This window comes from Parasteatoda tepidariorum, chromosome 4, assembly GCF_043381705.1.
Source record: "Parasteatoda tepidariorum isolate YZ-2023 chromosome 4, CAS_Ptep_4.0, whole genome shotgun sequence".
Taxonomy (NCBI): domain Eukaryota; kingdom Metazoa; phylum Arthropoda; class Arachnida; order Araneae; family Theridiidae; genus Parasteatoda; species Parasteatoda tepidariorum.
This window is the reverse complement of record NC_092207.1, coordinates 83,223,705-83,242,139: the sequence shown is the minus strand read 5'-3', so window position 1 is coordinate 83,242,139 and position 18,435 is coordinate 83,223,705. Positions and strand designations below refer to the sequence as shown.

General features: G+C 30.8%; 1 protein-coding gene across 1 annotated transcript; it reads left to right on the top strand.

The window, feature by feature from the left end:
- Positions 1-561: 561 nt before the first annotated feature.
- Positions 562-17,324, top strand: LOC107452140 (uncharacterized protein CG3556). Its single transcript, XM_043039165.2, has 10 exons — positions 562-720; positions 2,885-3,031; positions 6,651-6,773; positions 7,550-7,868; positions 9,348-9,607; positions 12,478-12,635; positions 12,866-13,052; positions 14,734-14,908; positions 16,096-16,235; positions 17,215-17,324. The coding sequence occupies exons 1-10, from the start codon at positions 669-671 to the stop codon at positions 17,274-17,276; spliced, it is 1,623 nt and encodes a 540-aa protein (XP_042895099.1). The 5' UTR covers positions 562-668; the 3' UTR covers positions 17,277-17,324.
- The last annotated feature ends 1,111 nt before the right edge of the window (positions 17,325-18,435 follow it).

The window sequence follows — 18,435 nt, the reverse complement described above, 5'->3', positions numbered from 1 at the left end:
TTGCTCAGGGTTTGGCGGGCGATACCGGTGAGCCAGGGTGGCCACTATAAATTTGGAACAGTTGCAGGGTGCATGCTATTCATTTTCATCCCCCTAAGCAATTATTACACCCAATTGTTGAAGAGCCTTCCTTGTCGAGCGGTGTCGAGTCGATCTGATAAACGCCCTGAAACGTGAGAGTAGTTCGAATTCCACCATAAATCTAGATGTATCTGTGCACTTCTCTAACACCTGCTTAGTGTCGTTGTTATTGTATAATTAACGCCCAACGTATAATTAACGTGCTTGCCGTCTAATTAACGGAAAACGCTCAGTGGCGAGGAGGTAGCTGGTGCGTATTCCGCCCTATATCTATCTATCAATCTATATATATATAGTACATACACACATATACAAACTTATGTTTTCATAACAAAGCACGACTTATAAACCCTTGTCAAGTTGAAGAATTGATAGTACAAATTAGAGAAAGGTATCACAGATAAGCGTGACGCGAAAACGAACTTGCTATCACCAGCATTCTGACCGCAGTCAATGATGCTTTTAAATAATTGGCATCAGTCATATTTTGACGTCATCATTTAAACTTTTATAAAGCGTAGTCACAGAGTGCCGTGTATTCCTTTAAGTATCGGAATTCTCTTAATCACTTCCTTTAATTACTAAAAATGATTGGATATATTTTGCTGTTGCTTACGTTTGGTTTTGCAACTGCCAAAGGTAAAATAAGTTCTTAACATTTTCATGGCGTTAATTTGAGATTTTAACGACTTAGTACGGTTAATCAAAAAGAAATCCTCTCATCGAAATTAACTTTATGAAATTTTAGATGATATTGTGATATTTTTACATACTTTTATAGCATTGCTTTCAAAAATATCTCTCGTGTAGGGTTTTTTTTTGTATATAGTGTACTTTAATATACTTATAATAAGAATATTTAGAAGGATAGTTACTGTAAAATATTTCTGATATAATTGATTATAATTCTAAACATGATTGGTAATATCCCATAAGAATTTAATTACATTAATTATAATTTATATTAGAAATCGCTAATTCAAATTCCATAATTTGAAGCTTTAAGTTATTATAATTATGAATATTTTTGCGGTAAATCTTTAAACTTAACTTGAATTTCAGGTATAAATAAAATATGTATTTTTGAACTATCGAAAAAATATCCTACATATTGATTAGATATTTACTTGATAATTTTAAATAAAAACTTCAGAATACTTATCTTAAATGCTATATTAAAGCTTAATTTGTTAAAATATAATACTAAATACATTGTTGCCGCTTATAAAATTCGATTTTAAACTACTTTCAATTCGAAAATATTTTTTTAAATGCAGATTAACTAAATTATTTTAAGTAATTAAATGACGTTTGTCACTATTTTATCGCAACTTTTGCAAAGTGAAATAAACATTGCCATCATTCCTTTTAGTTTGCAGTAAACAATACATATATGTTCGCATTTATCATTGAATTTGCTTCTATTTGCAGCACATTTTTTATTAATTGAAAGCCTATTGTATTACGATATACTTTTAAGATTTCTTTAAAATTTAAATTAACTTAATATCTTAATCTTTGTAATTTTAAGTCCCGGTGTCTCCATCACTTTAGATTAAAATATAATTTACTTACCTCTTATACTTATAATGAATTAAGGACTTTAAAAATAAATCAAGAAATTAAAAGTAAAAAAATAAACTTAAATGGAAAGTCCAAATAATTAATAATTAAAAGTTCTAATTTTATGAATGTTTAATGTAGTTATTCGAAATATTTGATTTTTTTTTTTAATATATTCTCTTAAATTTAAATATCTATAAAGAATTGTAAACTTTCTATTATGAACTTATTTTGTTTCAGTAATTGGCGTTTAAGGTTGTTGTTTCCTAATGATTAAGTATAAACAAATTGCCATTAACAGCATATTTTAAAATCAGGATTCGAAATTTAACTCAATTTCACATTATTGCTATCGAACACTATGTAGCTAAAAGTGTTGATATATGCTTCAACTTTCTCAATAGTAAAAGCTGAAACTGAAAAATTTAAAATAAAGCATTTATAGCGTCATTTACGAAAAGTAGTAAAATATTTTTATTACTTCAAAATGGTATTTTAATATTACGGTCAAGAGAAATTTTAAGCTATTTTTGAACGGAAATAGTATGTTAATTATGTAAAGTTTGAAAGCTAATGTCTTTACTTCGAGATCTGTGCGCGGCGTGACGTCATGAGGAGGGAAATCAGAAATATTAAATTTGATGGTAAAAATCATGTCTTGAATGTTTTCAATTTTAATATGAAAACAAAGGACTGTTGCAAAAACTGAAAAAAATAATTTTGATTTAGGTAATTTTTAAATTTTACTGCGTCTTTAACTTTGTTTACGTGTCTGATAAATGCTAGCTTCTGTAAGCAAATATTTACTATAGAATTGACAAAAATTAGTTAATTTTTTGACTGACTTCCCTTTTATACTGTCAAAATTAGTTTATTGCATTTAAAACTTGTTAATTTTCAAGGTTTATTTTCAAGCTCTATTTATTTTAGTTAATTTTCAAGCTATTAGTTAATTTGCGTGTGAGACTAATTTCATAATCATCAAACTCTAATCAAAACTAATAATCAAAACTCTATCTTAGCCAGTTTTAAATAAATTCTTTATCCTCGGCCATATTTATTTTAGGCCATAGTTCTTCAGTCAGGTTTAGCTCAGAAGTTTGTTTTTGGGTATTTTGATTAGATGTTTAAGTGAATATATTTCGGTTTCTCACTTGTGTTCTTAACTGTCTCAACTTATCCGACCTAGTTGAAATTTGTTGTATTTATATCATTACTGATTATTAAAATGCTTTTACAGAATTGAGCTCTTCATCATGCAAATTGAACCAGTTTCCATGTAATAACGGACAGTGCATCAGCAGAAATCAATGGTGTGACAAAAATGCAGATTGCAGAGACAAATCGGATGAAAAATTTTGCTCAAGAGGGTCGTTTCAAAATGCAGGTATGCATTTAAAGATTCAAATTATGCATATTGCTAGCAAGCGTAGTTAATAAATGTTCATTATCTTGTTAAAATACTAAGGTTGAAAACTTTAAAATTTTTTTAAGCCATAAAAGGTAGTTTGCAAATTAAATACTGACTACTAGACTTCTTGTGAATTAATGTTACGTATATTTTAAATTAACTGGCATCTGAGTCTGCAGGTAAAAAAATTTCTTCCCTGAATTGCACCGGTTCAGAACAGTCATCTTATGGTATGTAATACTTATTAAAACCTGTTTATTTTAAGTTTTGTGAAGAAAAGACTGGTTAAATATCAAAGTAAAATTTCGGGGTAAGCTTTTGCTCTGAAAAGAATATTACTTCCGTATCATGTTTTGTAGTTGTAAAGGGAAAAAATGTACTTAACTTCAAAATTTAAACTCTATACGAGATTTGCTTGAAATCTTGTGGAATATTTCAAATTATTTATTCCTTTTCGCACTTTATAATTTCCTGGGAAACTAGAATTGCTGTTGTAGGTGTATTAATTTTTCATTGGGAAATTGCTTACTCTTGTGAGAATCAAACTTTATAATAAATTTTCAGCTGCGTAAATCAAGCCTTTTTAAACATTTGCGAGAATTTGCTTTCTTTAAAAATTGAAAGCAAAAAGCTATACTTTAAATTAGTAAGTTTTGAAATTCGGGCAAAAGGAAAAATTAAGGAAACAATTTGAATTTCAACTCCCTGTATTCTTTGGCGTAAGGCCAGTTTTACATTTTAAACCATACGTAATCATAATTTATGTCCTAACCAGTTACATAGCATACCTTATTTCGATAGCCAGCATACTTGTGTCTATAATACTATAATTTCTCTTCACTACAGCTTATAATAGTTGAAACTTAAACCTAAAATTTAACATATGTGTAGAATAAAATACAAATCCTTAGAAATATTTTGGCCCAGTACAGGAAAGAGGCTGTTGTCGAATCGGATAAAACTGCAAATTATGGACAGCCACTGCTAGTGCAGGTCATCCGATGCAATAGATTAAGATGGTTTGGCCATATCTGGAGAGGTCTAGAAAATAATGCAGTCCGAATCGCCACCTTTAAAAATCCTTCTGGATCTCTGGCTAGAGAAAGACCTCCATCTAGATGGCTGGATGACACTGCTAAAGATCTAAAAGTGTTAAAGATAAACAACTGAAAAAAAGTCGTCATGGACAGGAGGTGTTGGAGACTACGTGTGGTTGAGGCAGCCAAGGCCTGTAAGGGGGCTACCGTGCTGAAGAAGTGGAATAAAATTTATCCTTAATTTGTAATAAAACGTCATACTTAAATAACTTTAGCAAAGTTTAATCGGTATGTAAATTTTAGAAATTTTGAAATCTTTAATTTTCAGATACAGTTCAGCATAAAATCTAAAGTAGCTCTCTGGTTTTACGGAAGCCTGTTTGAATCCGTGAGTTTAAGCAAATAGAAATCTAGACAGGAAAAACGTAAACGGGGTGAATTTCAAAAGGCGATCGGGTCAATATTTTGCTATAGAAAAGTTCGACGAGGGGGTTCTGTTAACATGACTTATTTTTTTTTTAATTTTGACTATTACTGGGAGATCACTCTTTTCTTATTAGTAACTAGAAGCATCTATTAATCTTGTAAGTGGTTAATAGAAACCAGATATATCAGATCGGTCAAATAGATTACCGTTGTCGTTCAGACTCAAGTCATTCGTCCAATAACATTAACGATGCTAAACAGAGCTAGTGTTTGGATTGGTCTCTCTAAAGTGGCACTGATGTAAAATCTGTGTCTTACTGAAGATCTGTGCAAAAATCACTGCCGAACCTTAAATGCTTTTGAAGAAATTTATTTATGCATTAAAACTTAAGCTTTAAGAAAGTGGAAGCATTAAATATAATCTTCTCAAACCTCCCTTTTCGGTCTCTGGTAGAAGGTAATTAGGGCTACTTTGACCCATCAATCTTAGAATTTTAATATCTGAAACATTCGTCTTTAAAATCTTTGTTTAAATTAGTATTTTAAATACTAATTTAAGTTAGTATTTAACGATGTATGTAATAAATGTAATATGTTATATGTAATAAACGTTTGAATGCTCCTTTATTGACTAGATACTAGATGTTTTTAGGCCATCCAAGGTTAAGATGATGAATTTTTAACTATTTATAAATTCATGATCAAACGTCACTTCAAAGGTAGATATAAAAAAAGAAACCTTTTGAAGGCTACTAAGTTTTAAACTTGTCTTTAAAAAAAATTACCTTATGTATACTTAAAGTTCGAAAACTGTAAGATCAATAATTTTCAAAATCCAAAAGGCAATACTCTGCTATATTTTTAGGCTTAAATGTTTTGAATACTGAGATTTATTTTAAGTTGTAAAAATTTATTTTAAATGACATATTTCGCGATACATTTTCTCAAATTTGTGTCTAGTTTCTTTGGACAAATACAAAGTACTTTTTTGAGTTCACAGTGAAGAATAAGTCTCCTGCAGTAGCGCTACTTTTCCTAAAGTTTATAAGTACGATATCTGCATACTGGTATGCTTAAGCCACTTCATTTCATGTACGCCACTTTAAGAACATAGACTTTAGGAAGTTAGAAAGCTACGTTACGACAGAGTTAACGGCACGCAACCGCAGATAAAAATTAAAAAGAAATTTAAACTTGTAAAAAATTAACTTATTATAGATGTCAATAGTATTGTAATTCCAGTAATAATCCCAGAGTTAGAATTCTAATACTGAAATTCTATTACTAAGAAATTCAGGATTAAAATTTAAATTCTGGATTTATTCATAAATTTGAAGCAAATGATTTAAAATTAAACGTTGTAGTTTCTTAAGAATTAGATTTATTGTTCTAAATTGCAGAATAACGAATTTACCTAATTTCACTGAGTTCCTGTAATTTTCCTTAAAACTTCGCATTCCTAGCTTGACTCTGGCTGTAACAAAAGCAAATTTATCCTTTGTTAATCCGTAAAGTAAACGTTATTAAGAACAAAATCCTAATACCATCGACGAAATAAGGTATTCATGATGTCTTTTTCGGTAAAACCCTAGAATACGTTATACGCTCAGAGGGCTTTGAAAAGAATGCAGAAATGAGGCATGTCTCCAAACCTTTGGTGGACCGGTCAGTGGCCCATTTCCTAAAGCATCAGTTGGGTAGACCATGTAAATGTACATCTGGCATTCGCTCTTATACAGCAAAACTAAAATTAAACTATTTAAGAAGTGCCTTATAGCCAAATCTATAATTGCAGATTGCAAACTTTATCGCCTTCCCGGACATCAATTTTTGCCAAATCAACAGTGTAACGTATACTACGATTAAGCAGTCTTTTTCTTTTAAATATTGAGCTGATTATGAGTACTACTTAATACGATTTAGGTTATTTGTTTTGAAACTTATAAACTTGTTATATAAATTCGTGTAAAATTCAAACCAAAGTATTATCGTGATCTGAAACTTTACTTGAGCAAACTTATGGCATGAAAATTTAAAAAAAGATCAGCGTCCAATATTTGACTAGAGAAATTATTTTAAGTTGCATAGTCCAAATACAACCTAGATCATAAAGTAGCGTTGTCTTTTTCTAGATCCCAATCGATGTAGAGACAAACCGTTACTGTTTTTGTGTAGTGATGGAACTTGCATTCCGGTAGTTGGTAGATGTGATAATGCTTATGATTGTCCTGATAATTCAGATGAGATGAACTGCCGTAAGATATTTTTTGTACTATTTTGATTCTAGGTCTTTAGAGTTTCTTATCAAATTTAAAAACAGTAAATTATAATAAAGTGTAATCTGTCTTGGTTAATAATAAGACTGAAAATCTTACTCTTATTTAAAGCAATTAAAAAAAAATTACATTTGAAGTAAAAATTTTCAATTCTTGCATTCCTATATTAAAAAAAATTGCTTCTACAACCTATTTTGAGAGTAATATCGCGAAAATTTAGTTTAACACAATTTTCTTAACTTTCAAATGAGTTTAAATCGTAGTTGTGGTGTGCAGTATATTTAAATTTTACACGAAGTTTCAAAAAAGTTATTTAAATTTAATCAAATCATTAACAATTTTAGCGTCAACCATAAGCATTTTAGTAAATTCAAACCTTAATTATCAAATTTTAGTTCACCAAATTAAAGATTTATCATTCTATTTTACTTCATGTATATTTGACAATGAGTATGACAATACTGCTCTATGAAAAACAGTAAATTTGGTATTTCTAAGAACTGAAGCTGCTATAATGAGTTATTCTATTAATTTTAACAGTTCCTGAAAGAGCAAATTTGGAGACATTAGCAAGCGAGACCACAAATTAGGGATTAAAAGTGTTTACTTAAGCTCTATTTTGTTTGAAAAGTGTTTCCCCTAAAAAATGGTGGAAATTTAAAGCAATAATTTAAATTTCTGAAAGTTTGTAATTTTTAGAATAAGTGTCACTGTTTCACTAATTCTTTATACCTAACATTGTTTAACTGTTTCAGCTGTCAACTCTTACAGAAATAGTGATGTACTTCCAAAACCTGTACAAGCCCAAGCAGCTCAAAACACGCCTTCGTACAATTATCGCAACTTAGAAAGCAGTTCATATACCGATCTTCCGTACAAAAACTTCAAACTGCAGCTGAGTTCGGCTCGTGACTGGATAAAATCTCAACAAGAAAAGAACTACGGGTGGGGTGACTACACAGCCAGAGCAGTTATTTCAATGTACTTGTCAAGAGAAAATGTGTTTCCGAAGTCGGAAGAAGACTTGCTTATGGACAAACAATTGGACATTGAACTATTTGTAGCTTTAAGGAGGTGAGCTGTTTAGGTACTAGAGTAGTTTCAGAGTAAGAAGTTAGTGATTTTTATTAATGCTATCAGAAATATTCTGAAATACGAACTTTTGTAAATTAAAAAAAGCTAAGGTAATTTCTTACTGTGCTATAAATACATAGTAACTTCTGAGTTTTAAAAGTTTCTACAACCTACGTAGATTAAAATTTTCATTTTTCGAAGAATTTAGGTTCTAATAGTTTAATACTGGAAACTGTTAATACTAGAGGCAACTAAAAATTAACCTTTGATCTGATGCCTTAATTTATTTAACTATAAAAAATGGTTTGGCTGAAAACCACGCTCTCTATTTTCAAACGAAACTGTGTGGATCAGTTTAAATTTCGTCTTAAGCAAATGCTTAAGACGAAAATATTAAACGTAACTTTAAATATTAAACGTAAATTACTTACGCCATTAATAGTTTGTTACACGGATCACTCGCAGTGTTGTGAAAACTCCAAAACTCTTTTTCACAATCTTGGTTTCTATAAATTAATTAAATATGTACTCATAATTAAATTAGCATACTTAAATTGTACAAAAATAAAATTTGGAAAGACAGGAAATAAAATTTCTATCGATCACTTAAGTCACTGTGAAATCCTGCATACGATTTGAAACAAGATTTGCATCAGACTTATTTCAAATGTTATGTTTTTGAATATATTTTTCTACGGTTTTTAATTTAAAAGCTACAGAAACACTTTTCATGGTCAGATTCTGATCTCTTAAGCTTTTAAATCTAAAAGGTTTGCTCTTAGTGTTACGTAACATTTTCTTATTCATAGATTTACTGTAGCTAAAGGTCCGTAGCCATATGCTTTTATTTAAGAACCTATTCATGTTTAAAATAGTGTTCTATAATTCATGGAACTATCGTTACAATCCCATTAATAGTTACATAATCTATAATTAGAATTTGTATCTGTAATCACATTTAAATATAAAGTCAAAAGCATATTATCTCATTCCAAATGTGTATTTAAACAAGAAAAACGTTCTTGAAATTGTCACTTTCTTAGTGAGTGCAATGGAAGACGTAAATTAGCTTGATTATTTGGCGAAACTTTATTAATAAAACCTTTAAATGTGTCTCCTAGTACAAGTACCTTTTGATTCTAGTTTCCATCAGTGTTTCATCAGATTTTGGTAATATATTTTACATTTTTGAAATTTTTAATATGCATGCTTTTTGAAATTTTAAATATATAAAGGGTGGTCATGCCGGAATATCCTGTATAAATTTTTATGCTAACCCCAAATATGTGACGAAATACAAAACTCCAGTGCCTTAAATTTACTTAAAAGAAAGTAACTTTCTGGCATAACTGGCAAAATTTTATTTTGCGCTTAAAACGGATTTGAAAAATATTAGTGTTTAAGAATTTTTTTTCATGCAAATTAAGACATTATTAAGTTTAACAGTCAGAAATGTTAACTAATTCTTTTTTTATTCAGAAATGAGACTAACACACTGTCTCTCTGTGAATTGGCTCTCTATATAAATGCATTGCTGGCTGCTTGCAAGAACCCTAGAAATTTCTATGGATATAACTTAGTAAGCGTTCTGCGGGAGAGAGTAGATAAAGTCTACTTGACGTATCAGTATGTAAGCCCTCTAGTCCATTTGACGTTATGCCTCAGTAATGCTACAAGATATACAGACATGCAGTCACTTAAAGACTTGTTTAATCGGAGTGTTATCGTAGACAAAGTCGGTAAGTCTTAGTCTTTTTTTTATTATAGATTCTATATTGCTATCATTTTAAGTTTTTAAAATTTACAGTTTAATGAGCATGAAGTTTTACATTTTATTTTCAATCCCTTGAACTTTCTGAATCAAAAGCTGCTGATTCGAGTTTCGTAAGTTGTGAGAAAATAAATATGAAGTTTCAGTTTCTACCTGTTCAATCGCAAAATGAAACTAAGCCAGTTATTTATAAAATACAGATGGAAATGTTGCAATATGAAACTCATAATCTGACTGAGGTAGAATGTCTTGAAGCACTAGTTGTATTAGTTTCCTAGAATTAAGCTAAAATGAAGACAACGAAATGCCTCTAAAATGTAACTTTTCAAAATTTTGAGGTCTTACTTAATTCTTATTTTTGTCCATAATTCAGTATTGCAATTTGCATCAAATGCATGAAAATCCAAAATTTTCCATGTTGCGTGGGTGATTTGGACTGAAATCAATAGAAACAATGAATTTTCACTAAAGTAGGGGAGAGTCAGGTAGCCCCGCCCACTTAAGGAGTATTGCTTATATTTCTGTATAATGAGAAACAATCAATATTTTTGTATGTTTACATTGTTTTATCTAATTAAATAATGCAAAACGAATAAACCAAAAAAGACTAGTTTAACTGAAAAAAATAAATTTAAAAATTTGACTACTGTATTCAACATATTTTCATACTTGAAACGTTGAAAATCTTTTCTTAATATAACAATTAATTTCCGATGACCCATTGACTTGAAAAAATAGCCTATACATATAAAATTGACAGTGGGTGGAGGTACCCGACACTTCCCTACATGTTAATTTAAGGAAATCTACTCATTAGAACTAAATTTAGATTTCGCAGTGAGTACACAAGGGGCTAATCTATCAGATTCAGTTTGCATTAGATCATGAAAGATAGAGTAAGATTAATTCTTATTTTAAGAATGTTATTTTTGTTGAAGAAATTTGTCTCCATACATAAAACTTAACTTACTGACCTCTTATTGCAGTGTACCAACTTAATCTTCACATTTAATCAGCTTATCATTCAATTGATTACGTCACTATCTTCAGATTAATTTCAGACTCCCACGAAAACTCGAATTGGATTTTAAAATTTAATTTTTTCCTCTGTAATCGTTAAAGAAAGTCAAATTATATAGGGCAAAAAATTAGTGGTTGCAAACATTGGCGATGCACGTTTCACTGCTTTAATTGCAGGGTAAGAAAATGCTTAGTAAAACAGCACAGTATAGTAGCTTACTCAGGAGATCGCCTAAGTGAAAAGTTTTCATCCTGGTCTTCCGAAATAAAATAGGCTTAGGTTGCTAGGTTCATAGGCGTATATCTGTTGATGGCACACTCCTTGTCCCTGACTATTGAGCAAGAGTGGCAGAAGAAAAATGAATTCGAGAAAGCAGAAAGGATGAGCTATCAAACTGAATATAAATTAGAATTTTTTCATATTCAAAGTTTTTTGAACTTTGCCGTTGCTTCATAACAAGTCTTTACATTTGAAAAGAATGACAGAAATTTTATTATCACTATTTGAGTGTATTTTAGTATTCTCAGTTTTCACTTTGCATTAAAAGTAAGATTTTGAGTTTTTTTTATGAAGAAAATTCTTTAACTTAAAACTTAATCTAATGAACTAGTGTTCTCAGTTATTTAATTTTATAACCATTGGTGAACAGCCGAATCAATTTTTAGTTAGCGACTAATGTTAAACTCCGTATCCTTGCAATTTTGAACCGAATCTAGAAGACAAGGGCACTCCAGGATCAAGTATTCGGAGAAATTTACCTTCTTATAGGACTATTTGAACTAACCCGTATTTGCGTTACATGGAGAGGAAGACCACGAGAAACTCCCACCCTTAGGCTGAAGGCAAGGAGACTCTAACCAAAGATCACTCTACCACTACGGATATTTCACGTTAGCACTGTGGTCTGTGCAAGCCATAAGCTGAATTCTTATCGAACAGCTATCGTTGGGCTTCAAACCCGGTTGACATCTTTGGAAGGCAAAATCTCTGAGTCATCGTGTCACCCAATCAATCAATTTTTATAACTCTGAAACAGCTGACTCATTTTTTAGGTTTACTACTTCAAACTTTAAACTCCATATCCTTGTAATTTTGTACCTAATCTAGAAGACAAGGAAGCTCCTGTTTTGGATGTAAGGAGAAATTCGCCTTCTCGGAGGAATTTTTAATGAAACTAACTCCATTTGCGTTACTAGGTAAAAAAAAACCTTCCATGGTTGAACTGATGGCAAGGTGCTCTAATGTAGACGGGTAGACTGACCATTCAATTCATTACCATAAATGTCATTGGAAAATATGTTCATTGGTAAAATTCATATGAAAATGTTGAATATGAGAAATTTCATCGGACTATGGCTCGCCGTAAAGTCAAAACAAACTGATATGCTGCAGGGTAGAATAAGTTCGCATAACGCTCGCATCCATACTGCCAATCTGCTGAAACGTTAGATTTGGCATGAAAACAGCAATACTTCCGTACAGCAGTAATTTTGCCTTCCCTCATTTAAAACTACCCGAAGGAGGACATACATAGACTAAAGACGCATTCTAAATGTAAGGTGGGATGGTGGTTCTGTGACAAAACAAACTCTCCTCTAGGACTGAAATTGATCATGTAACGTTCCTTTGAGCGAAATGTATTATCTAGTTTGTCAATAACTATGGAATAAAACAAATTCCTTTGCCACATTGAAGATGTTTAATATTTTCTATTTATGAAACTGCCTGAATTAAATATTAAACACTTGTGTAATCATGTGGTAAAAAGTTTCGTAACAAAACAGGCATGTATTTAATTGTGCTAATTTCTTTTTCAGACCTTATATCCCTTGCAGTTTTAGCTTCGTCCTGCATTATCAAAAATAAGCGCTACAACAGCCCGCAAGACCATAGAGATTTCATAAATCGGTTATTGAACAGGATAAAGAATTCCGGTCCACCCGGAAATATTTACGAGCTCTCACTTGCAATGCAGGTAAGTGTTAAGTAATTTAAAGCGGTTCGGCTTAAATACTTAAAGTAAGACTTTTAAATTGTTCTCATAGTCGTAAGAGTAAAATAAACCATAAAAATTAATCATAATAAATTATCTTTTCTATTAGATTTAGTTCGATAGCAGTATAAATCTCTAGTGATCCATTTTTCATGCCTTTAGCCTAATCCAACAAAATTTAAAAATTATTTATAATACAAATCTTTTTTTAGGCCTTGAATGCAGCAGAAGTTGATCCTAGTGAATGGGAAAGGGATGTAGCAATTGAGTCTATTCTAAGGAAGCAGAATGAAAATGGGTCATTTGGTGATGTCTTGGGAACATACTACACTATTCCAATATTATCCGGAAAGTCCTTATTATCACTTTCTAATCATTGTGGCCAAGATTTCTCAAATGGTAGCTATATTGTAAACAAGCATTAGCTTAAATTCTTTACGAATGTATATTTAGATATTTAGGTTTACAGCTAGAAGTGGCCCAAGCAATAGTTGGTAGAAATGACCACCTTTCCAAATATCTTAAAAGCCAGTTTCAGAATATCTAAAAATAAATCTCTTCCCAAGGTACTCCAGTGGCAGTCTTTAAATAGCTCTTTTACTTTTCACAATTTCCAGTTTCTAGAATGCATGACCTTAATCTCGCCTCTACTAACACTGACAACTCAAATAAGTCGTATCATTCTTGAAGCTGAGAATAAAATTTTAGTTTAATCAAGAATATTAGTTTACTTGGTCACTTTTGTGCTAAATTCTGTTACTGTTCTGCATTTTCTATGAAATTTCTTATTTCACTTAAACTTTTATTTTAAATATGCATAACTTTGTTGCATATGTTTTGTAAGTTTCTAAATTTCAATCATGCTACTTTTAGTTTTCATATGCGGGTATTGAAGATTAGCAGTCTAAAAATTTATCACTTTGTAGGTCTACCTTCGGAAACCTACAAAATCAATTTAAAGGAAATAAAACGAAGTAAATGCAAATCTTACCAAATAGCAGTTTCATTGCTGTTGAATCTAAACTCACAGGATTTGCCTAAATGATTTCTTTAGTTCAAATGACTAATTACAAGGCCACTAAGTGCAAAGATATAGGCTAAGGAAGCACACTCAGTTTTAACTTATATGAATGAAGCCAGTTTTATGAAACCAATAATGCTAATGGTTAAAGCTGAGGTGTGGTGGCTTAGGGGATAAAGCTCTAGACTCCTAATGAGGTGAATCTCGTTAAGCTCCCAGCGATGTCTGGTCTATGCGAACACCGCACCCGGTTCACACTGACCGCAGTGCTGAATTAAAATATCCTCAGTGGTAGACTGATAAAGTGTTAGAATCCCCTTGCCTTCAGGGTAGCTGTGGGAGACTTTCGTAGCTTTCCTCTCCATGTAACACAATTGCGGGTTAGTTGCGTCCACGAAGGAAAGTTTCTCCCTGTAATTGATCTATTAGTTCCCTTGTCTTCAAGATGGAGTTCAAAATAACAAGATTTCAGCTTTGGATATTGCTAATCGTAAACCCTGAATTCAGTAAACTGTTCAATGACTGTTATAAAATAAAATGATTAAGTCTAATAAGTAGTTATTTGCAACTTTACACAGATGAGAAATTAATATATTTTAAATTTTGTTTTAACTATATGTCTAAGTTGCAATTTAAAGATTTTCTTTTTCTTTAAATCCTCACTCATTGCAAACTGGAATGATAAAAGTAGTAATATGGTAAATTCACATATCTAAATTAAATGGTTTTTAAACACAGGTGGCGAAATACAGGGCTGAAATGGTATAGCGACTCCAACTTGGTTGTTAAAACTTTAAATAACGTGTCAATAAGGATTTATACATATAAAGCGAACGTTTTAGACTTTGAATATAAACTTGAAGTTCAAAAGTTAATAAGTTTTCTAAATTTAATGTTTATTTACAACTTTCATTAAAAATGTTTGAAAAATTTACTTTATTAAACTAATTTGAGAAAATAACTTTCAATGTTTCAATTTTGATAACTTTAATATTTCAATTCAGACAAATTACTATTTTAAGAGCTCATTTTTTAACATTAAACTACCTATTTTTTTAGGAAAGACTCCCTTAGACATCCTGAAGAATACAAAGAAAAGGAAAATTTCCGTCACTTACACTTTGCGTTTTGGTGATCCTATGGAAATGTCACAAATAATCACACTTAAAGTTGCAGAGGGAACAAACTTCCTGGATGTCATGCGATTGGCAGAGTCAGAGAACCAAATCTTCAGGTTTGAACAAATTTAAACTTTACTAACTTACCCGACTTAAAACAAGGTGTTTTAGTGCCTTGTATACTACCTTTATAAAACTTTAAGCAAATTAAATAAGATGTCCCATAATACTATACCGTATTGTACTTGCAGAAAGTACAGTTTTAAAAATTGAGCCCAAATTAATACTTAATAGGCTTTATTCAATGAAGTACAATTTTGATCCTTAAGAGTTGAAAGTGGGTGTCGTATAACCACAGAGGGTTAAAACAAATCGTCGTAATTTTATACGAATCTGAAAATTTTACCCTTGACATATGAATATAAATTGTTAAATCCGCATGAAGTTCTATTTTAAAAACTTAAATGCCTCTTGGTTTATACTGAAAACCTTTCCTCTTTGTTTAACCACGGAATTTATCTGAAGTTTGTAAAATATTTCCTTGAAGTATTGTGGCTTTTGTTTCCTACTCTATATTTATATTTTCTATGCATCTTTTGTTTCATGAGAATTTTTTTTTTATTTCCAAAGAGCTGCACAATCGGTCTTGTCGATAAGCAGACCTAGTGCGTTCTCCAGAGATGGTATCCACTATTTCAGGACCACCACAATGGGTGAGATACCGTTGGTCATGTTAATTTGGACGTCTAGTTTCTGCCACACTAGATGGCAGCACCGAGACTCTAGAAGATATACTCTATAAGTCTGAGATAAATTAACATGAAGACAAATTTAAGCTTAAAGGCAATATAAGCACAAAATGTATAATTTACAAATTTGTAATCTATTAATAATTGCAACTTCTCCGAATTCAACGTCTTATAGTGATACAAAAATTTAAATTGCCTAAAATCTAGGTTTTATGATGTAAACAGTTTAATAACTCAAAATACCGTTTTGAGGTCTTTATAACTTTATCTTTATAAAATGTTTATTTACAATGAACTTGTACTTAATACATAATTTAATATTTAAACTGTTTTATCAGAAATTAAAAAATATTTTTGAATTCATAACTTTATTTGAGATTAATGTTTAGAACGGAAAATGTGTATAAAAGTTAATTGGGATTTATTTTGTAATGCTTCATATTTAAGTTCCGTATAACCAAAAAGCATTTTCAATAGATTTTTCAAACGAATAGTGCATTGCAAACAAATTTTTTTCTCATTGACCTATAATTTCACACTAATGTATTTTGCAGGTTCAGTTTGGATGAAACTAAAGATATTCCATTTGTCTACTCAATCGGAGGTGTGCCGAATGACGCCGAGCGTGGATTATATTGGACATTGCATGTTCGAAGTACTCGGCCTCCTTTTGACTTCCTTTCTTACGGAGATGGTAAGCATTCTAGAGCATTTTTTTGCAACTTATGTTTACATTATACACGGATTTATTGTAAATTGTAGTAAATTTAAGTCCGAATAACGACAAATTAAGTTTTGACAATTTTTATAATTTTCGATTATTAAAATTTAAAACATTTAGACTGCGTCAAAATATTAGCAGATTTTTATAAATTTGAGATTTATCTTGACAATCAAAAGCATGACTTTACATACCACCCATTCCGTAGTTCTGGGGCAAGTATTTTAATTTATGCTATTGGATATTAGATTTGTTTCTGCTTCTAAAATTGCAATGACATTGCAAATAATTGTCTACCTGCATATATTTTTAATTTAGTTATAATACCTGACTTGCAACGTTCAAAATATCGCAATTGAATTTTTCAAACTATTTGCCAGTTCTGAACCTTTACCATGTAAGATTAGATTTTCCCCTTAAGATAGTGTTAAATGACTTTCTGTAAAATAAGTCTTGGACAAAGCTCAATCAGCCTCTATCTTGTGTTTATACTGTAATAGTTAAGCTCTAATTTTCTCAGCCAGGCGGAATACCGCGTTTACTTGAAGTATACCTTACTCAGATTTCAAAACTCGGAAAATTTAACAGTATTTCACTGGAATAAGAGTAATCGTTAAGTTTAATGAAAACCCTTCAAGTAATACAACTGGCAATAATGTAACTGAATTTTATATTTTTCAACTCAAATCACATTTCTACCCATACGGTAATAATTAAATACGGATAATCTTAGTGATCGTTCCTTCCAATATGGTTATCTTTCTTGAATCAACCGTAGAGTATTTCGCAGTCAGATTTACTTTTAAGCATATTTATCTAAAGTTTGAAACGTCAAGTTCTTGAGGCCGTTTTGACAGCTAACTGCCGTGTCACATGCCTCCCGAAATATTTAAGTATTTACATCTTAAGGTAAATATTGCTTTAAATTAATTTTCTTGAATTTTTATTTCAGATATTAAAAAGCTAGTTCCCAGCGACCGAGGAGAGATCAGATTTTCACAGAAACAAATGTAAAACAACTTATTAAGTTTTTAAATTTTTGTTAATAAAATGTTAAAACTATGTGATTTGTTTTTACTTTCCAGCTTTGTTTAATTTATCTTGTCCTGCTAATCGCAATTTGTTTAATTTAACCTATATTGGCAAGTTTAAGTATCATTGCGCAAGTTTAAAATGATAAACATAAGTCATAAAGAAACTTGGATTTGTAAATCTGCTTCATCAGTGATTTAACAAAGCAGTTAAAAAGTTAAAATTTTAACTAGTTTTTTGATACTAAATTTAAACCAATAGAAAACGTGCAAAGATTTTTTATAAAGAGCTTCATACTGTTTATCTTCTAAACTTGTTCTTTCTAAGCTTTTTTCAAAATTTTATGACGTAACTCTGAGCTTTCCAGAGATGTTAAACTGTAACTTTAGAAACTGAATGGTGTTTCATTGACTTCCCATTTCCTATATTTCCTATATTTGAATATCCTATATTTTGAAACAAAATATAGGATATGAGGTAAAAACAAAATTTCAAATGTAAAGTTTGTAATGGGAATCTTTATAGTATTTGTTTTAAGAACGTATTAAAATTTTTTCAAAACGTTTAATTTCAGACATCTTGAATAGCTCTATAAACAAAATCATATCTGCTTATCATCTATCTATATTATATAAAACGCTAATACGTATGTATCAATAAAACCGATGATATTTCTTTTCTCGAATTGGCAACAGTTTTCATTTTTAATTGATAGGAATCGGCGTGCAAGAGCACGTAGTGAGCATCATATGTCTAATCGGGTGAATTCTCACCGAATTCTCAAAAAAAATTCTCACAAAATTATCTTCATCGAAGCCGATGCTTTACATCCGGCGTTCAGTACTATTTCATGTCTTACAACACATGGTTTTAGTCCTCTGGTGGGAAAGACTTTAAAACAAAACTTACAACAGTTACTTTTCTCAACATCTGAAATTTAGAATAGTGTGATTAAGAAAAATATGCGAACTTTTTTCAATTTGAAATTAATATTGAAATGCACAAGTTTAGAATTTTCTACAGTGAAAGGTTTTCGTAACTTCAGTTTTCAAGAATGTATACAAAAGCTAGACGTTAAGAACGTATCCAATGAGCGAGCAAAGCGAGCATCGGATTGCGAAGCAATCCGAAATGAACTGCG

Excerpts from the sequence above, each read along its gene's own strand:
- LOC107452140 (XM_043039165.2), top strand. The coding sequence starts at position 669 with ATGATTGGATATATTTTGCTGTTGCTTACGTTTGGTTTTGCAACTGCC. Across the intron at positions 721-2,884 it reads TGGTTTTGCAACTGCCAAAG|AATTGAGCTCTTCATCATGC; the intron begins GTAAAATAAGTT and ends ATGCTTTTACAG. Across the intron at positions 13,053-14,733 it reads TGGCCAAGATTTCTCAAATG|GAAAGACTCCCTTAGACATC; the intron begins GTAGCTATATTG and ends CTATTTTTTTAG.